At 38.6% G+C, this 22,268-nt stretch overlaps 1 protein-coding gene across 6 annotated transcripts in view; it reads right to left on the reverse strand.

Annotated features, from left to right (window-relative positions):
* The window catches only part of zmym4.1 (zinc finger MYM-type containing 4, tandem duplicate 1), a 233,179-nt gene that overhangs the window by 89,618 nt on the left and 121,293 nt on the right, over window positions 1-22,268 (reverse strand). For all 6 annotated transcript variants that reach the window (XM_059954389.1, XM_059954387.1, XM_059954391.1 and 3 more), the window contains 7 exons: window positions 19,272-19,436; window positions 18,351-18,429; window positions 12,971-13,238; window positions 6,960-7,122; window positions 3,956-4,168; window positions 1,951-2,101; window positions 864-979 (listed from right to left, as the gene is read on the reverse strand). In XM_059954389.1, the coding sequence (XP_059810372.1) occupies window positions 864-979; window positions 1,951-2,101; window positions 3,956-4,168; window positions 6,960-7,122; window positions 12,971-13,238; window positions 18,351-18,429; window positions 19,272-19,436 (1,155 nt within the window). The remainder of the gene's footprint in view (window positions 1-863; window positions 980-1,950; window positions 2,102-3,955; window positions 4,169-6,959; window positions 7,123-12,970; window positions 13,239-18,350; window positions 18,430-19,271; window positions 19,437-22,268) is intronic.

Consider the following 22,268-nt stretch of genomic DNA (forward strand, 5'->3'; position numbering starts at 1 on the left):
GATACTGCCCAGTCCATCACAGGTAAAGCCCTCTCCACCACTGAGCACATCAACATGAAACGCTGTCACAGGAAAGCAACACCCATCATCAGGGACTCCCAGCACCCAGGTCATGCTCTCTTCTCACTGCTGCCATCAAGAAGAAGATACAGGAGTCAAAGGACTCACAGCACCAAGTTCAGGAATAGTCACTATCCCTCAATACTCAGGCTTTTGAACCAAAGGAATAACTTCACTCATCTTCATTTGCCTCATCACTGAAACATTCCCACCAACCATGGACTCACTTTCAAGGGCTCTTCATCTCATATTGCTCAATATTTATAGTTTATTTATTTTTACTTATTTCTTTTTGTACAAAGCTTGTTATCTTTTACACACTTATGCCCAAGTCAGTGTAGTCTTTCATCAATTCTATTATGATTGTAATTTTATTATGTACTTACTGAGTATGCCCACAAGAAAATTAATCTCAGGGCTGCAGATGGTAACATACATGTTCTTCGATAATAAATTTACTTTGAACACTATGAAGTCTAATGAACAACCAGGTGAGTTTACTGGCACTGAAAAGTAATTCAATAGGTCAGTTTTCCAGACTTAACTAAAGCAGCAAAATTTGTAAATATGATCATAGGCATGTGGTAAAAAAATTTTCACATCAATGAACCTTTTCGCTTTCCCCCAATTTTCACGGCACAAGTCAAAAGCAACACTGGCGACTAAAAATTGTGCATATTATTCCAGAGTTAACAAATCTTATAAGATATGTAATTCAAGAGCTCAGATGAGGAAGTCCAGGAACAGAGAAGGCCTGAAAAATGCTTTTCGGAATTTGAAAAAAGTCTTATATAAAGTCTCACCTGAAAAGAAGCCACACAATTATAACTGCAGAAGTTCCGAATACTACCATCAGACATAGCAAGGTGGTATTGAGGTGTCACTGTCATTTTACAGTAGTTGCACTGGACACTGGTACCTAATTGATTAAAACACAAAATCATATTATATTCAATACCACTAAATAATCAACGGCTAAATTTACATATCCACTAAACAGGGTATCCAGTAATGAAACTAATCAGTTCCAAAGTACAAGCCAAAAAAGTTGTAATACTCTGTATTTCTAATGCAACATTTACTTGCAGATGCACAATTGCAATAAATTAATAAAAACATACAGTAACAATTCTGTCAACATTTGATTACAGATGCATGTACCCAAATCAAATGAAAAAAGTCATTAAGTTTTTAAGTAAGTAAATATGTTGCTGCAAATGTATTATAGTAAAAATTTTATACTGGCAGAAATTTGGTGAACTATTTTTATATTCAACCATTCCAATTGAAACAGCAAAAAAGAAATCAAAGCCTATGTTCTTTCAAATGGTATTATTAAACCCCTGAATTGCAAATCAACTCATCAGCAAGGCATGATTGCCCTTTTATCATTGATGTTTATTCTACCCACCCCTCAAAGGCTATATATTATGTCTTCCAAATCTCAGGAGAGAGAATTCAATGGAATTGGCTCAGTAAACAAAACTTGCTTCACTGAAGGAGGCTCCCTTGTACAGGCAGATAAACTGCTGTTGCATGGTTTAGCATAAAGCCAGATTCATGTAATGTACGTCACAGCTTATCACTTCAATTACAATCTACAGACGCTGGAAATCCAAAGCAACACACACAAAATGCTGGAGGAACTCAGCAGGCGAAGCAGCAACTATGGAAAAAGAGTACAGTTGATGTTTCTGGCAGTGATGTTCACTGTACCCTTTTCCATGGATGCTGCCTGGCCTGAGTTCCTCCGCATTTTGTGTGTGTTGCTCAACACTTCAAAATTGGTTTTGAAGTCATAATCATAGATGTATCTCAGAGGTGCTGAATGAACAAATAATTAAAATTTCTTAAAGCTTGTGTTAATAGTTAAAGAAATTATATCACTACCTTGTGTAGTTACCATTTGTACTCGATAGGCTGAAAGGCAGTTAACTGAGCAAAAATGTTCAGTTTTTCCAAAAGAGTTTATGTTTTCAACCATTTCAGTAGATGCCCTCAGAGATTTGCACCAAGTGCATGGAGTAATCTTTGAATATTTCTGTTGTGAGATAAACAGTATTAAGTGTACAAAATTCCACTATTTTACTTTTTTAAGATAATAAAAGGGAAGTCACTCAGCCCATTTAATTAATTCTACACCAGCATCTTTATCATTGAACACAGCACAGTCTGATGGATAGAAATTTGGAAAGGTGACAGAGGAATTGGAGGTGACAGAGAAGAAATTAGTTCACAAATCTTCTACTTGCCCCATCCTTTTCTAGCAAAAAAATTCCTCACTGAAAGAGCAATAGTTGTACATTGAACATATGAATAATGACAAATGAACCTGAAATTCAGAATTCAATCCATACTTTTTTTATTCATCTTCCTAAGTCTCACGACCCGAGTATCTCAGGTAAGTGGCCGTTATTTTTGGTTAAGCTAAATTGCACAGTCAAGTCTAGTGAACCCTTTAGGTTCTACATTCATGTCAACTCATACCCTTATCTGATTTACGTACAAACACTTTAAAAGAGGTCAATTGGCAACAACAAAATACTTTAATGAATTCCCATCTCTGTAGTGTTATAATCAATCATAACTCAATCTAGGTTGCATTCATATCTGGGTTTGTATGGCTCAAAAGATTGCATTCAAATCCAAGGTTGGTGTGGCATGGTAGAACATTGAACAGTACAGCTCAAAAACAGGCTCTTCGGCCCACAACGTTGAGCTGAACAAAATATGTTAGTAATCAAATGGCTATCTAACTAATCCCCTCTCCCTACACAATGTCCATTATCCTTCTATTTCCTCCATTCATGGGCCTATCTAAACATCTCTCAAAAGTCGTTAATCTATCCACCTCTACCACCATTCCCAGACTGCACAATCAAGGCACCTACCTTTCCCTGTGTAAAACACTTGCCGCTCAGACCTCCGTTGAAATTACCCGCCTTCTCACCTTAAATGCACCCTCTAGCTTTAGAATTTCAACCCTATGAAAAAGATACTGCCTTTCTAATCTATGCCTCTCATAATCTTATAAACCATATTATCAGATCTTCTCTCAGTCTCTACAGCTCCAGAGAAAACAACCTAAGATTCTTCAACATCTCATTATAGCACATATCTACTCCAAGCAGCATCCTGGTAAACCTCTTCTGGACCCTTTAGCCTCAACATCTTTCCTATAATAGGGCAACCAAAACTATATGCACTACTCTAGATGCAGCTCAACTACAGATTTATGAAGCTGCAAAAAAACAACTTTTGAACTCAATGCCTCAACTAACAAAGACAAGCATGCTATATGTCTATTTACCACCCCTATCAACCCGTGTAGCCACTTTCAGGAAGCTATGAACCAAGCAGTACGACTGATCAATACCTCCACCCACTAACCCCACCACTACTTTAATACTTCCCCTCAATCACCTTATGTACAACCCAGTATCACTTTATAGACAAACAATCAATGTGTATAAGCTATCATATATTTACATTATTGTGTGTACTTTTAATTAGTATTGCATTATCTTTTTGTGTGCTGCATTGGATTTGGAGCAATAATTATTCTTACATTTGTGTTTAGGAAATAACATTAAATCATCTTGAACCTTTGCTAATCTGAATTCCTTATTCAGCAAAATTATTGTGTATCAATAATTAGTATCTTATCAGGTTCCACTAACAGCTTGAAATCTTCAATCAAATCACTCACTAATCTCCTATTTTCCAAGGAATACAAACCTACATCCTGTAATTTCTCCTCATAATTTAATCCTTGCAATCCAGGTATCATTCTGGTGAATCTATACAGCTTTCTGTCTGACTATCACTTTAGGGACGGGGAGAGGACTGAGGTCAGACTTTGCTACAGTTCTGCTGGTTTAAGGAGGCCACAAACCTGTTTAAATGTAGACAAACAAGCAGAACCACAGAACTTCTTACACTGCCCTTCAGTCTGAAGCATGTGGCATTGTGTTGACCCACTGTAACAATAAGCTCCACAGTTATCACAGCAATTCATTGTGAGATTGTTTGCCATTCGAAACTTGGAGAAACATATATCACTACAAAGTTTATGTACAACATTCTGATAGTTCACTTCATGGCGGACCTGAAATAAAAAACAAATATTTATGATATGATACCTCTGATACAGTGATGAACGACGGTATTCCAATAAACCATATTCACTGACAAAACTACATGGATGTATATGGTTTTCATCACCTCTGGTGTTATCACATTATCAGAAGATACACTTCCAGAGATATTTTTAAAATTTGCTCTTGGAAAAATTACTCAGTACTGCTCTCATGCACCTCCTCACAGCTGATTACAGAGAAGAAATGCCCACTAAAAATTGTCTTCTTGTTGCCCTGTAATTAGCCAGTGCTTGAGACTACTAAAATAAACAAAGTAGCTAGAAATATAAAATGTACATATTTCAGTGATTATTCTTCTCAAAATCTCTCACCAACCTGTTATGACAACTGTACTCCAGTTCAGATTCAACTCTATAAATGTGTAACACCCTGGGAAAGGTTTCACTGTTAATGTAATGTTTTTTTTCTGTAGCAGCAGTGTTTGGGTTATGGCTAGAGATAACAGGAGCTTTGGAATGTGTACTGTCCAACAGAATTTTTTTTTCTTGTTGTGTGCCTGAGACCGAGATGATCTGGCTTTTTTGTTTGACGGAAGGTGGGGAGAGAAGATGCCAGAAAAGAGAGGTCACAGTCGCCAGAAAGGAGTGGACTTGGAATGGGGCCGGGAGTCAACGAAGCCCAGGGGAAATTGATGGGAGGACCAGCAGAAGGGTAACCATGAGCTTCAACTTGTGCACATTAGACACTTTCATTAACATGGGCCCTTTTCTTTTTGTTTACTAACCCTTTAGTCAAAGTAAGAATGATAAAGCTAAATTGTTTAATTGCATATGGTGTACTGTCTGTTATTTCGGGGTACTGATTTGTAACAGGGTAACAGATCATGCAGCATCCACACAAACAGGAGGTTCTGCACCTCCATCTCATATGTTTGATGGAGCCAGCGGGTGTCTTCCCTAGACTTATGCAAACGACATAACCCAAGGGTTACAAATGGATCTACCAGACAACATACATGATATATTATATATGATATACGAGCAGCGTCTGTGGAGGGAAATAGACAGTTGGTATTTCCGATAAATACCCTTCATCTGGACTGAAAGGGGACATAGGTACTATAAAAAGAAATCAAGCAAGAGCCTGTATGTGAAAGGTAGATCTGAATGAGGGGGCAATTGATTGGATGATACATGTCAGGTAGGTGATGGGAGGGTGGTGATAGCAACAGTTGCTGGGAGGTAAAATTGGAGAATTCCACGTTTGAGTAACCTGCTCCCCCATGTCTTTCTCTCTCCTTCTCATCTAGCCATACAACCCCTTCTTTCCAGTTCCAGCCCCATCAACCACATTTTTTCTTTCTCTTCCACACACACTGTCCACACATCACTCACACATTCCTCTCACTGCCTCCTCTATCTCCTCCCCAGACTTCCCATTGGCCCTTCCTCCTTCCCTTATTTGGATCTAGACTTCACCTTCCTTTCTTATCTGGTTCTATAACCTACAGCTCTTACTATCTTTACTGTTCACCTCACAGTCTTTGCTACTGTATCTCCAGCCTTCTTCTCTCACTCCATTTTCCAATCAACCCCTCTTCATCTGGATCTACCTATCATTAACAAGCTCTTGCTCCAACATCCTTCTCATCTCTTTATACTGGTTATTTCCCTTCTATACTTTTAATCCAGATGAAAGGCCTTCACCTGAAATGTTAACTGTCCATTTCTTTGCACAGGTGCTACCTAACACATTGAGTTTCTCCAGTTAATTAGAACCATTCTCACTGTACATAAATGGCTCTGCTGGAGAGAGAGAGTGAAGAGCACAAAGTTCCTTGATGTGTACATCACAAATGATCTAACATAGATCCACAGCACTTCCTCACGAGTCAAGAAGGCACAGTAGCATCTACAACTTTGAGGAGATTGAGACATACAAGGCTCTCCACCCCATTCTAACAACTTCCAACAGCAGAAAAATTGAGAGTGTCTTGTCTGGCTGCATCATTCTGTAGCATGGAGACTGCAAAGCATCAAACTGTTAGACCCTACAGGGGATAGTAGAAACCACCAAGAGAATCACCAGGGTCCCCCTTCCCCCTATTTATGACATTTACCAGGAGTGTTGCAGACAAGAGCCCAAAGCATTGTTCAGGATCCCATCACCATCCCACAATCTCTTTGGTCTGCTACCATCAGGGAGGAGGTACAGGGCATCAGGACTAGGACTACCTGACTGTATAACAGTTTTTTTCCTCAGGCTGAAATTAACAAATATCCTGCCACCACTAAGGTCCCATCGCTAGGTCAGTGTGTTGTTTACTGTATACTGTACTGTGTACCTGTGCTGCATGCAATTTGAATTATATTTTCTTAGCTTATTTATGGTAACATGTTACTTTATGTGCTGTGTGTGATGTGTTATATGTTTTGGGAGTGCACTGTGGTCCAAAGGAACATTGGGAATACAATATATTTGAACTTGAATTGAAATAAAGTGCTTTGGAAACTCTGGTAAAAACAATTCCAATTTGCGCCATTCTTGCAATACCGTTTTTTCTTTTTGAAGACACCTTCACAGATATTAGATTCTATTTGCTATTCTCTCAATTACTAAATTGATTTTTATTTCTACAATAGAAGATTTTCTTTATTATTCAAAGACTGCAAGGAACTAGAACACAATTACAATGAAAATGCTACTTAAATTCCTCATGAAAAACATTCATAAAGTTGCCCACTAAATAGGAGGGAGTTATGATAAAAAGAAACAGGTACAAATAGATGTTTAACTTACAACAGACAACTTCTGACAAATGCTGCACTTGGTGGTGATATTACTAGTTGCTGAGGCAGGCTTCCTCTTCATCTCGATTAAGCACTTATGGTTACAGAATTCCTTGTATGGACCCCTACCGTCAATTTGACCCATTACTAGGTCCTTTGGGTTTGTGATTTCTCTGGGGGGAGAAGAAGTGACACTTTAAAAAGAAATATTAACAACTTCACCATATTCAAAAATCACATTAACAGTCCAAATATGCTGTTTTATAAAACAATTAAAATAAAACAATGTATGCGGTGTTCTTTTCCAACATTCTAGTCTTAAAACTACTACTATTAGATAGATAGATAGATAGATAGATAGATAGATAGATACTTTATTCATGCCCAAGGGGAAATTCAACATTTTTCCAGTGTCCCATACACTTATTGTAGCAAAACTAATTACATACAGAATTTAACTCAGTATAAAAATGATATGCATCTAAAATCACCCTCCCAAAAAGCATTAAAAATAGCTTTTAAAAAGTTCATAAATAGTTTACTAAAGTGCATTGAGTGGTAACTTAAGCTCAGTCCTAACCCCGGCACTTAACATGTCTTGCCCCTGGTGGTTGAATTGTAGAGCTGAATGGCGTTATATTATATTATATTATTATATTAGATTATATTATATATTAGATTATATTGTCTCAGGATTGTTTGCCAAAAAGGTGATAATGGAAAACTTGTTGAAGTTTGAAACAAAGTACAAATGGTATCAGTCTATATGGACAACAATCAACAGATACGTGCACAAATCAATTCTGGTTTTCTATTCAAGAGAAATATTTCCCTTTCTCCCATCTCAGAGAGTCGCTTCTATTTGTCACTTTTTCGTATTTCTCTATTTTTCCCTGCAGTTGTTCCTTTCTTTAAATGGGTGGATTGAACACTTTATTTTTGCTGTCACAGAGAAGTAACCAATTTCACTTACTAGTGGGTTTAAGAAGTTCCTCAAAATGGAAGCACAACAGTTGGAATGTGAAAACCTGGGCTGAATTCTAAGGCACATGATTTCAACTCAAAATCTATTCCTGGTGCAGGATAGGATAACTAACCATCAAAAATTGATCCTTCATCTTACTTATATGGAACATTTTGACTATGTAAACCTCTATGGAATTAGAATATTATTCAAGAATTTGTGACAAAACTCCCCAATGATCTTAAAAATAATCCACATGAAAATTAGCATTTTATGACAAGAATTTTATTCCTTTATGATGTTGTCAGTTCAATGTATTCTCCAGAACCAAATAAATAATGTTATTAAACAGGCTTTAAAAACTATCATATTAAGGACGACCAGAACAAAATCAAGAAAAGCATCTTGTATTCATTTCTGAAAATCAAACGAGCATAATGGAAAAATTGAGGCAGACACATTTCAAATTGTAGCTGAACTACTGCAACATTTCAGACTTACTTCAAAATATTTTAACGCTTGAAGCGTTTGAAAACAAGAAACTGCCATATGCATAAAGGAAGGCTCTAGGCCAGATACACCACCAAGTGCTAAATATGATTTGGTATGCCATTAAAAATACATTGACCTCAAGCAATGAATGACTACTTTTCAAAGGATTACTTAACAAATTCTGGAATTATCAATTCAGTTAATTTTAAATTAGTCTATTGACACTGGACTACTGGTACGGGATCTGAAACTTCAACATTAAGTTATATGCATTAAAAACTCAAAATTGCGTCAAGTTCAGATTAAAAATTACTGGTCAGACCCTGTGAATCATCAGACCACATTGAAGCAACAATAAATTAACCTTGGTTGGAATACAGCATAGATTAAAATTATGAGCATTTATTACACACGCTGGCCTTACATTCTTTTCCAGTTTAACAGACTAATATTCGCAATGAAGCTTATAGCTATTTCAAAAGCAAATATTTAAAAAATCTTTCATGGGGATTGAGCTACCAAAAGTCAGCAGAGTATTCGTGAGTCAAATAGTGACATTCTGCATCAAACAATTTATGATTTTGTAATGCTCTGGTTGAGATTTCTATTGCTATGCTATGAGGTATTTCTTGCAGGGCGGGCGACAACGGCGGGCTTCTGAGCCCCACCGCTGGTGATAGAAGCACCAGTGTTCCTTGGGCCGGGGGTTGGCGGGCTGGGAGCGTGGCTGGGAGATCCGTGCGATGGACGCCCCGCTCACCTTTTTGGCGTTCCACAGCAAGACCGCCCGGGCTGCCACCTTCCGGGGGTCACTGAAATCCGCGTCGGACAGCAGCAGGCGTATGTCCTCAGGCAGCTGCTCCAGGAATGCCTGCTCAAACATGAGGGAGGGCTTGTGTCCTCCGGCCAGAGACAACATCTCATTCATTAAAGCCAATGGAGGTCTGTCTCCCAAGCCATCCAGGTGCAGTAAACGGGCAGCCCGCTCGCGCCGTGAGAGTCCGAAAGTCCTGAGGAGCAGGGCTTTGAATTCCGTGTACTTGCCGTCTACCGGGGGCGACTGTACGAACTCCGCGACCTGGGCCGCTGTGTCCTGGTCGAGGGAGCTCACCACGTAGTAGTAGCGGGTGTCTTCTGAGGTGATCTGGCGAACGTGGAATTGGGCTTCGGCTTGCTGGAACCATAGGTTCGGTCGCTGTGTCCAGAAACCCGGCAGTTTCAACGAAACTAAGGATTTGATAGGATTAAGGCCGGAAATATGTTCCAGATGTTGGGAGAGTCCAGTACCAGAGGGCATGGATTGAGAATAAGAGGTCAGTTATTTAAAACAGAGTTGAGGAAGAGCTTCTTCTCCCAGAGAGTTGTGGAGGTGTGGAATGCACTGCCTCGGAAGACGGTGGAGGCCAATTCTCTGGATGCTTTCAAGAAGGAGCTGGATAGATATCTGATGGATAGGGGAATCAAGGGATATGGGGACAAGGCAGGGACTGGGTATTGATAGTGAATGATCAGCCATGATCTCAGAATGGCGGTGCAGACTCGAGGGGCCGAATGGTCTACTTCTGCACCTATTGTCTATTGAAACCGCATGAACAGAGGCGGCGTCGGTCATTTCTGGTCCAAAAATCGTTTGGACCATCGGGGTCACCAATTGTAGCGGTGTGCTACATGCAGCGCTAAAATTACGACACAGAGTCGGTAACTGCAGTCGAAGGAAAAACTTTATTCAAAATCTTCAGCCTCACTTTTAAGCCTCCCTCAACCTGCCCCCACTGTGGCGCAGAGGCTCCAAAGCTCTGTGCTCGCAAACCCCCGTAGGCTATCTAATTGTGTGCCGGTTCGGATGTGCCAGGAAATGGGTCGCCACAATATCATCTTAAAATCTGATTTAAGAGAGTTCATTAAATCTGATATCAGGAACTACCTTTTCAACATAATAGCTCATGGAAATTTAGATTATTTCCCCAAAGGGATAGAGATGTTGAGTCAACTTTAATAACAGTAAAACAAATTACAGCAGCTACTGTTCTTCAGTGAGCACATTGGTCAATTGCAGCGGCACAAGTGTTTCCCAAGGAAAGCAAAACATTGCCCTAGCTCTGTGAATTTTAATGATTTTTCTCCTTTTAGGCAAGCGTCTGTCAGCTCCAGGATGACAAATGGATAAAACAGCTTTGAAATGACTACTGCAAATAAATGTCTAAATAACTGGTTAAGATAAATATGAAACCATTTAACAGGCAACATGATGCACATTAATAGGGGCATCAGGACTGTGAAGGGCATCTCTGAGAGTGCTTGCATGAAATACATCTAGACAGATAAAAAGGTGAACTACGGCTGGACTGGAGTAAGTGAGTGCACAAAATTAATTTAAACAGCATTCGGATACTCTCATGAAAAGGCACAATCTGCCCATAAATACAAAGGGGAGGTCAGATGATTTGAAGGTCCTTTCTCGCATAAAGTTTGGTTATAGCCAAAACTGAGAGTCCACATCTATTTCTATAAAGGGAAATTCCACTTTACAACACAGATACAAGTGGAAAATCCTGCCGAATTCAGACACATTGCTATGCTATTTCATCTATTCAGATTGGACTTCAAATAAATTCAAAGTTGTTGGTATTTGCTTGCCATGACAAAGGAGAAAAATATAGAACAGACCTTTTCTGTGGTTAAGAAAAAGATATACAATTAACTCTGACTTAAGGATCTCAGAATATCTTAATTATGTTCAAGGTCAATAGTTACTTTTGATATATAGTCACCAGCACAGAGAAGGAAAAAGTGCCTGCTAATTTTCACGTGACAAAGAGATAAATGATCAGGTATTGTCTCAATGACAATGCCTCTGGGATATGTTTTGGGCATGAAAGGGAATGCTCATGATCGTCTTCAAATTAATCCCATTAATTCATTTGCCTGAACAGGAAGAAGAAATCTGAGATCTTATCCAAAGAATCTTACGTTTAATATACTGGACTGTTGGATAAGGTTTTATGTCCAAAGTCTCTAACTACAACTTCATTCAATGACCTAATAATGAAGCAATTGTGCTTATAAATACGTGAGTGATAAGTAGCTAATTACTCTGATTAGCTAAATGCTTTAATTTTACTAATACAAAAATGAGCAAAATTCAAACTTAAACTTACAATGATCAATCCAAAAAAAAAAACAAAGATGGGCTGACAGTCAGATACTCTTTTCAGGAGCAAAATCTCTATCATTTATTATTCCTTATTGAACCAAAAAAAGCTTGATAATTAATATAACTGCTGAAATACTTTTAAGTGCACACTTAGGATTCAAGAGCACACATCATTAGTGCTACTAATTGATGAGTCAGTGAGCTTACATAAGATAGCTCTTTGCCAAGCTGCTCAACAAAAATATACAATTGTTTTATTTGATCAATTGCAAATGACAATTGGCAGGCGAAAGTAATCCAGAAATATGGAAAACCTAAATGAAGAACAAACATACACCAACACATGGATGTCCCAGTATATTTTGAGAATCTGCTATAAACAATTTTAGATAAAAAATGAACCATCATTTTATCTTTGTTCATCAACAAATTTTGCTTGGAAAATTCAAAATTAAGAAATGACCCATCAGGTACACAAACAATATTTTGGAACTCTCTAGACAAACACATTCTAATTTGCGCGTCCAATTTTCTCAATCAACTGATGTGGCATGACAAACTATCCGAATATGATATTTATAAAAAGTTAACTAAAATACTTGAAGATTTTTATTTTGTTATAAGACTGTATTCTATCTACTTACATGTTAGTGAACTAAAATGGAGTTTTTGAAATTGCTTGATGATGTCAGGACACACAAAGCCATATTTGCACTGCACAACCATCTTTCACTGATTGGGAATTTCTGTGCTCACTATTACTGTCATCTATTGATCAAACTGAGACATATATACAGGTGGCCCCCGTTTTTCAAACGCTCGCTTTACGACAGCTCGCTGTTACAAAAGACCTACATCAGTACCTGTTTTCGCTTACCAACGAGGTTACGAAGAAAAAAACGCCCGCTTTATACATGTGTTTAGCCCGAGAAAGACTACCATGACCGTGAAGCCTTGTGCGGGCAGCTGTGTGCGCATGCGTGTACATGCCGATTTTTTTTCTTCAAATCTATTTTGCCTCACTGTCTTCCCGATTTTGGTAAGTGAAACTACACCATACATACAATATTTCTACTTTATATAGGCTGTATGTTTATCATATTATTCCTGCTTTTACTATATGTCAGTGTTATTTTAGGTTTTGTGTGTTAATTGGTATGATTTGGTAGGTTATTTTCTGGTTTTGGGAACGCTCAAAAATTTTTCCCATATAAATTAATGATAATTGCTCCTTCGCTTTACGACATTTTGGCTTACAAACAGTTTCATAGGAACGCTCTAACTTTGAATAGTAGGGGAGCCCTGTAACTTCTCATCTCCCTAGCCTTGTTTTCCTCACATATTCAGACTGAAAGGAAAGAGGTTCTGTATTCTCCACAGCACAGATTATTAAATTAAAGGAAGATCATACTTGCTGCAAAGATAGCAGTATTTTTTTGCAGGAGGGAGAGGTCTTGAAATTGATGCTGAGAATCCAGTAAGGCAGAGAGTGGAACAGAAGAGCTGGGTTGAGCCTTTCCTCTGATAGGCAGTCTGTCCTTTCTGTAGAATTTTCTTACAACCCGAACAAGTGACACGTACACTCATAGCAGGACTTGAAGTTGGTTGTACACTGCCACTTACAGGCGACTTGGCCGTGAGGGGAGAACTTGATGAATTTTGTTGCGCCATTTGGGATACTGCAATACAGTAAGAGAAAATCTCAAAAAAAATTTCAAACATGCTAGAACAACCATAAAATTCCAATATGCATTTGCCTGGTTCAAGTTGCTTTCTTTTTTGCTGAACACACAAATATTTTTACAGTCTTCCCGTCTACGACGTTGTAAGTGCAATCCCTATTGATGCTTTCCCGACTGTGATAGCCATCCTTTTGACTATGGTTACGTCGTATGGTTGGAGCATCTGCACTCATCACACATGTACCAAAGAAAGGCTGCAAGTGGGGAAGATGTTGCCACTGGCTCAACAGCTACAAATATTAATCATTAACTAACTAGAACAGGTATCCTGTTATAAGAGGTACATTTGTTGCCTGAACCACCACACAATTGGTCCTATTTAGTATGTTGTAAGACCACATCTGAATTTGGGATCCTCATTCCAAACAGGTGTTTCTTTAACTCCATTCACTTCCTCCAATCTGCAAATGTCTGTCCACCTGTGGAATATTCTTTATTCCAAGCCCTTCTCCTCGATTTTTTCCTGCTATTGTACCAATGCTGCTTCCTTCTGTCATGCAGAATCTGACAGTTTCATCACCTGTGGTACCAGTTTCCACCCTGCTCTCATATTTACCTGGCCCATCACCGACTCTTCCTTTAACTTCTCTACTTCCATTTCAGATTATTATGACCAGTATCTTGATTACATTTCCACCTTCCTTCCTGCATTGATGCCATTCTATGCTCCCAGACTCTCCATTCCATTACGATCGCTCTGACAATGCAATCTCCCTCCAGGGGATCCAGCATGACTTGATTGTTCCTCAATTTCGATTCTCCCTCCACATTGGTAAATGACATCATTTGTTTTCATCCTATTTCTGCATAGATCTCTTGCATCCTACTCTTTCCAGTACTGTTGGTAAATCCTGTCTTTCAAGTGGCAGTGCATTTAACATCTTATGTTGGAAAACAGTGAAATGGGGAAACTTTAAACTAAAATGGTTGCTGGGTGGGAATCAGTTTGAAGAGACTAGGGGAGAGGAAGTTAGTTCACAAATAGAGGAAGCTAGTAGGCAGTGTGTGAGGGGGGATAGGCAGGTGGTAGAGAAGGGGAGTGCTCAGACCTAAGATGTAGGGGACAGGGAAGAAAAAGATAATAAAGTTGATTGCATCGTTAGGGATAAACAGAGAGGAGGGGGTGGATGCATCTTAAATGCATCTATTTTAATGCTAGGAGCATTGTAAGAAAGGTGGATGAGCTTAGAGCATGGATTGATACCTGGAAATATGATGTTGTAGCTATTAGTGAAACATGGTTGCAGGAGGGGTGTGATTGGCAACTAAATATTCCTGGATTTCATTGCTTCAGGTGTGATAGAATTGGAGGGGCAAGAGGAGAAGGTGTTGCATTGCTTGTCCGAGAAAATATTACAGCGGTGCTTTGCCAGGATAGATTAGAGGGCTCATCTAAGGAGGCTATTTGGGTGAAATTGAGGAATGGGAAAGGTGTAGTAACATTTATAGGGGTGTATTATAGACCACCTAATGGGGAACGAGAATTGGAGGGGCTAATTTGTAAGGAGATAGCAGATATTTGTAGTAAGCACAAGGTTGTGATTGTGGAAGATTTTAATTTTCCACACATAGACTGGGAAGCCCATTCTGTAAAAGGGATGGATGGTTTGGAGTTTGTAAAATGTGTGCAGGATAGTTCTTTGCAGCAATACATAGAGGTACCGACTAGAGAAGGGGCAGTGTTGGATCTCCTGTTAGGGAATGAGATAGGTCAGGTAACGGACATATGTGTTGGGGAGCACTTCGGGTCCAGTGATCACAATGGCACTAGTTTCAATATAATTATAGAAAAGGATAGGACTGGAATCAGGGTTGAGATTTTTGATTGGAGAACTTCTAACTTTGAGGAGATGCGAAAGGATTTAGAAGGAGTGGATTGGGACAATTTGTTTTATGAGAAGGATGTAATAGAGAAATGGAGGTCATCTAAAGGTGAAATTTTGAGGGTACAGAATCTTTATGTTCCTGTTAGGTTGAAAGGAAAGGTTAAAAGTTTGAGAGCACCATGGTTTTCAAAGGATATTGGAAACTTGGTTCGGAAAAAGAGGAAGATTGACAATAAAGATAGACAGCATGGAGTAAATGAGGTGCTCGAGGAATATAAAGAATATAAAAAGAATCTTAAGAAAGAAATTAGAAAAGCTAAAAGAAGATAAGGGGTTGCTTTGGCAATTAAGGTGAAAATAAATCTGAAGGGTTTCTACAATTATATTAATAGCAAAAGGATAGTGAGGGATAAAATTGGTCCCTTAGAGAATCAGAGTGGACAGCTATGTGTGGAGCTGAAAGAGATGGGGGAGATTTTGAACAATTACTTTTCTTCGGTATTCACTAAGGAGAAGGATATTGAATTGTGTAAGGTAAGGGAAATAAGTAGGGAAGTTATGGAAACTATGACAATTAAAGAGGAGGAAGTACTGGCGCTTTTAAGGAATATAAAAGTGGATAAATCTCCAGGTCCTGACAGGATATTCCCTAAGACCTTGAGGGAAGTTGGTGTAGAAATAGCAGGGGCTCTGACAGAAATATTTCAAAGGTCATTAGAAACGGGGATGGTGCCGGAGGATTGGCATATTGCTCATGTGGTTCCATTGTTTAAAAAGGGTTCTAAGAGTAAACACAGCAATTATAGGCCTGTCAGTTTGACGTCAGTGGTGGGTAAATTAAAGGAAAGTATTCTTAGAGATGGTATATATAATTATCTGGATAGACAGGGTCTGATTACGAATAGTCAGCATGGATTTGTGCATGGAAGGTCATGTTTGACAAACTTTATTGAACTTTTTGAAGAGGTTACGAGGAAAGTTGACAAAGGTAAAGCAGTGGATGTTGTCTATATGGACTCCAGTAAGGCCATTGACAAGGTTCTGCATGGAAGATTAGTTAGGAAGGTTCAATCCTTAGATATTAATATTGAAGCAGTAAAATGGATTCACCAGTGGCTAGATGGGAGATGCCAGAGAGTACTGGTGGATAACCGTTTCTCAGGTTGGAGGCTGGTGACTAGTGGTGTGCCTCAGGGATCTGTACTGGGTCCAATGTTGTTTGTCATATACATTAACGATCTGGATGATGGGGTGGTAAATTGGATTAGTAAGTATGCAGATGATACTAAGGTAGGTGGCGTTGTGGATAATAAAGTAGGTTGTCAAAGCTTGCAGAGAGATTTAGGCCAGTTAGAAGAGTGGGCTGAACGATGGCAGATGAGGTTTAATGCTGATAAGTGTGAGGTGATATAAACAGCTGGTAGATAGCCAGAGTCAGGAACTTTAGGAGGGGTCAGGAATATGGGTGGGTTCACAAGCAGAGCTAGCATCAAGCACACTAAATTTTTCTGCTTGTTTTGACTCAATGAAACATACCACCTGTCAGTTCAATCTCAAGTTAATTTACCAGTGGACACTGTGATATCAGCATTTTGTTAACTACAAGTCCATATCCCTATCCATTAACAATGACAAGAACTTACTTTTGTGCTTCCTGGGAGATGGTGGAAGTTACTTTGGTGGTTGGGGGGGTTCACAATCATAAAAGAGGGTATTTATAATTAAATGAGATGTTAATCATCCCGAGCACAGCAAATCATTGGAATTCTCTACTCAAAACAGCTCTAAACGCTCAGGAGCTGAGCATATTCAAAATAAAAGTTAAGAGATGTTGAAGGAATCAAGGAATACAAAGTTAGTACATGGAAGAGGCACTGATCAGCAATGATCCTATTGAATGACAGAGCCAGCGTAATCAGTCAAAAAGCTTACTCTCAACTATTTCCGAACAGTATCAATATTTCTCTTTTCTTACCTTGAACAGGGCAGCTGCATTTAATTATAGAAGAGTGGAGAGATGAAAGTTCTACTGTGTTTCATTTTGCCTTAACTCAGGAGACTGCTCTCTACAGACATGGTAGTCCCACTCCAACCCATATCAAAATGGTAGACTTAAATAGTTTTCATATAGAGGCAGGTATTGACAGAAAACATCACACAAACTATCAACTGTGTATCTCTTACTAATAATGATTATACATTTGGAATCTTAGTCATGTTTTAGAAAAATGATAGGGGCAAAACTGAGTACGAATGAGAAAGCATGCATAAACAATAATGTGAAATTGGAAAGGAAGCTAGCTCTCAGCGCATATTATTCAATAGCTGAGGATGGGTCTCAAACCCCTACTGATAGACAGAAATACCATAGAAACAGCAGAAAAATCCATTAATGTAAAAGTAACTAGCCATCTCCCAAAATTTGATTTTTAGCAGCTTATATTTGTAATGTTTTACTAATAAGTTTTGCTCTTGACTCTGACTCTAACTCTATCTATCAGTGTAATGTACAACACTTCTGTGACTTACATTTCTCTGGAAATTACCATAAAGAATACTGAAAACTGAAATCTGAATTGTGAGACTTATCTGATGTTTAAATTCCAGGAAAAAAACCCACGTCATTAGACCAGCGTTGAAGTGCTGAAGTACAGTGGATAGCAACACTCACTGGTGGTGGCACAACAGCAGGATCAATAGTGCAGTTGGTACCTAAAACTTCAGCGACCTGGGTTCAATCCTGACCACAGGTGCTGGGTAGAGAATGCACTTTTTTGTAGTGACCTTATCAGTTTGCTCCCACATCCCAAAAACTTACAGATTGGTAGGCTAGCCTTGGCTATTATAAATTGCTCCTGGTGTACAAGTGAATGGTGGAATCAGAAGGTAGGAGTGGGAATGCATTTGACTATAGTGTGGAAGAAACGCGATTCCCATAGAATTAGTTAAATGAGCACTGTGTGGTTGATGTGGATTCCTTAGGCAAGGGGTTCGATTCCAAGTCCAAGGACACTATCTTCCTCTTCATTTCCTACAACCTAGCTTACAAGGCTCACGTTCTATGAATGATACTGAAATACAAAAACAATTATGTATTTGGGCTGCTTGCCTTTGTCAGAAAGAAGGTGCAGACTACAGGATTTAAAGGAAAATGTGTTAATGCTGTTCTGTCCTGTAAAAATCCATTAATCTCTAATTCAGGAACAAGGTACAATGTGCCTACCAAGATTTCTGCCACTCACTGAGAACACAGCACTGATTTGGAGATCAGTCTCCTGAGGCTTGGAATGCTGGCCATATACCTGAGGTAAAAAACATAAAATTATTTTTGCCTTCATACAGAAAACCACAATATATTTTCAGACTGCTCTTTTTTGGAGGTTCGACATTTTAATCAATAACTGCAACATGAGCAGCTCAAAACTACTATAAATTTAATTAGGAGAACTAGATTTTACTAGTAATACTCTTAACTCTGAATCAAACTAAGACTTGTTCACATAACTGAAAATATACTGTATTTATATTAAAGGGATCACATTTCCCCAGATTCAAAAGCACATTATTCAGAAAAGTTACCTTTTCTAAGTTTTTCAGAAAACCTTTTCTAAGTTTTATTAGTTTCATGATCCAGATTTTGGGAGGGAATGAAAAAAAACAGCCTGAATTTCAAATGATGTATTATAACCAAGCATAAGGTATCTCCAACATTACTGTCACATTCCTCACAACATTAGCTATGAGACTGCACATGATGAATGGTAGGTTAGATATTGCTGTGAAAAAAATGGTGTAGCAGTAACTTATGGCCCTCCAGTATCACCAATATGAAAGTTGCTTTCTTGGTGGCTAAATTGGAACCGAAATTTCTCTGTCCACTTTTTCATGACATTCTTAAAATATTATCTGCCCATTTTTCATTATATTTCATCAATATCTAGAATTCTGTGAATTAATCTAATTCAGCAAGACACTTCTATGCTTAAAAGCATAACTGAAGTAGACTAATTTACAGAGCACTAGATATAGTAGATGGCATTTAATATTCCCAAACTACAGAAGTATCAATAGGCAAGCAAATACAATAATAATATATTAATTTACGCTCATACTTTGCAAGATAAAAACAAATCTACATTGTTACCTGTAATGAATCAGGCTCATCCTTAATTCTTACACTTGTTTGTGATACCAACGCCTTCTCGTATCCTTCATCCAAAGGTTCATCTTTTATTTTCATACCTGACATAAAATCCACCCTTGTGTTTTTTGAGGATTCGTTATATCGATGCGAATTTGAGGACTTTTCCTAAAATAATTGGCGAAATCTTTAATAAATGTGCGAAGTTTGCTTATATCATTTTAAACTTTATAACACCAGATACTTTGACAACAGCTACTAAATTCACAGGGGGAGGGGGGACTGAATTAAAATGCTCTGATAGTAATTTTAATTCAACATACTTTGGCCAATTATCTTACTTCTTAATAGAGGCGAAGTGTCACTCAGACATGCATTTATTATAAATCATTAAATTGTCAAAAGATTATGGTAAATTGCCTCCTTGAATTCCTGGAGCAGGGACTGGGTTTATCCACTAACTTCATTATTTTTCCCATTAGTCACCTTGCGTACAGCTTAATGTCACTTTATGGACGTACAATGTATATAAACTATCTTACGCATTTAAATTGTGCATATTTTTGTATGATTATTGTGTTCTTTATCTTTTGTGTTTTTTTGGTGCTGCATCAGATTTATGTAACAATTATTTCACTCTCTTTACACTTGTGTACAGTAAGTGACATTAAATAATATTAAGTCTTGAAAACTGTGATTATTCCCATTCCTGATGAAGCATTTGAAGCTGGTCAGAGCAAGGAGACTACATCCACACATTCCTGCAAGCATGCCCCAGAATTGTGATGCTTCACCAACACCCACAATTTAACCAGCAGAGTTATTTCCCCTTAGTTTCCATCGACTTCAATTTTACTGATTCTGTACACAGCATTCTGTCAAATACTTCTGCTGACAACAACTCATCGACTCAGAAATTCAGTGCTTTAGTTTATGCCTGAACCAAACCAGAGGTTTGCAGTTAATTGGACCTGGCAGGACTCAAACAAAGTATTGGTGAGCATGACATTGGTAAGCAAATACTGCTTGATGAATACAGTGAACACCTCCCTTCATTTTGCCAGTGACTGAAAGCAGACTATATAGCTACATTAGGTTGCCGTCTGAGCAACCCATGGAACTGAGCTTTCAGCTAAACTTTATGTCCACAAGCATTTGAGGGAGATTGAATGAGCTGAAATAGTTCTCTCCCCAGAGTATTAACCAAATGCTTTATTAGCACCAGGAGGCCTGTCCAGTTTCATTCTTACAACTTTGACATAGCAGATTATGACAACTAAGTGTTTTACTCAGCCTTTACAGGTAATGGTTATGCTGAAGGTATCAAAGACAGTCAGGGCAAAATGGGTGACCAAAGATAAAGGAAATAACTGAAAAACTGTGGAACTGTGGTTCAGAAAGATATTTCAGCCAACCAGCCAATGCTTGCATTTCAAAAACTCATACCAGGTTAATCAGTAAAATAAGACAAAAAGCCTATGTCAAGATTGTAAATAATATACCTAAAACTGTACAATATGTTATCGCTAAATGCACACAGTATGTGGAATAAGGTAGATGATCTTGTAGTGCAGTTAAGAGATTGGCAGGTATGATGTTGTAGGCATCAGTGAGTCAAGGCTAAGGTTATAGTTGGGAACTGAACATTTAAGGATACACCTTTTAACAAAACAACAGGCAGATAGGCAGAGGGGTACGGTGGCTTTGTTGGTAAAATTGAAAACAAATCCTTAGAAAAAGTTGCAGAAGATGTAGAATCCTTTTGGGAAGAGTTAAGAAACTGCAAGGATAATAACACCCTGATGAGAGTTATATACAGCCCCCCCCCCCACCACCCCCACCCCCACCCTGAACAGCAGCCAGGAAGTGAGGCATAAATTTTAACAGGAAAAGGGATGTAATAAGGGCAATGTAGCAATAGTCATAGGGGATTTAAATCTGCACGTAGATTCAGAAAATCAAGTTGATACTGGATCCCAAGAGAGTGGATTTGAAGAATGCCTACAAAATGGCTCTTCAGAGCTGCTTCTGGTTGAGCCCACTAGGGGAAAGGCAATTTTGGATAAGGTGTTATGTAATGAACCAGATTTGATTGGGGAGCTTAGGGGAAAGGAACCTTCAGGAGGCAGTGATCATAATATGATAGTCTTCACCCTGCAGTTTGAAAGAGAAAATAAAATCACATGTATCAGTATTACAGTGGGTAAAGAGAATACAGAAGCATGGGAATTCAGCTGGCCAAAACTGATTGGAAGAGAACACTCACAGGGATGACAGCAGAACAGTAATGTTTGGAGTTTCTGGAGACAATCTAAAAGTACAAGATAGATAAAGCCCAAAGATTAAGTAGAATTCTAAAGGGAGGATGAGGCAAACATGGCTGACAACAGAAGTCAAAGAGAGCATCAAAGGAGAAGAGAGGGCATATAATGTAACAAAAATAGTGGGAAGGTAGAAAACTGGGAAGGTAGAAAACTGGGAAGTTTTTAAAAACTAAAGGCAAGTAAAAAAGCCAGAAGGAAAGAAAAGATGAAATATGAAGGTAAGCGAGCCAGAGATATCAAAGAGGATAGCAAATGGTTTTTTCACAGTTATCAAGAGAAAAGAGTGGATATCGGACTGCTGAAAAATGCCAATGGAGAGGCAGTAATAGGCGGGGGGGGGGGGGGGGGCAAAATGGCAGACAAACTTAATGATTATTTTGCATCAGTCTTCATAGTGGAAGACAATAACAGTATGCCAGAAATTCGAGAGTGTCAGGGGGCAGAGATGAGTATTGTTGCTATTACTAAAGATAATGTGCTTGAAAAGCTGAAAAGTTTGAGGTTAGGTAAGTCACCTAAACCAAATGGACTACACCCCAGAGTTCTGAAAGAGGTAGCTGAAGAGATTATAGAGGCATTAGTAATTATCTTTCAAAAATCCCTACATTCCGGAACGCAAAATTCAGTCCACTCTTTAAGAAGGATGGGAAGCAGAAGAAAGGAAATTATCACCAGT

Source organism: Hypanus sabinus, chromosome 30 (genome assembly GCF_030144855.1).
Source record: "Hypanus sabinus isolate sHypSab1 chromosome 30, sHypSab1.hap1, whole genome shotgun sequence".
NCBI classification, from domain to species: domain Eukaryota; kingdom Metazoa; phylum Chordata; class Chondrichthyes; order Myliobatiformes; family Dasyatidae; genus Hypanus; species Hypanus sabinus.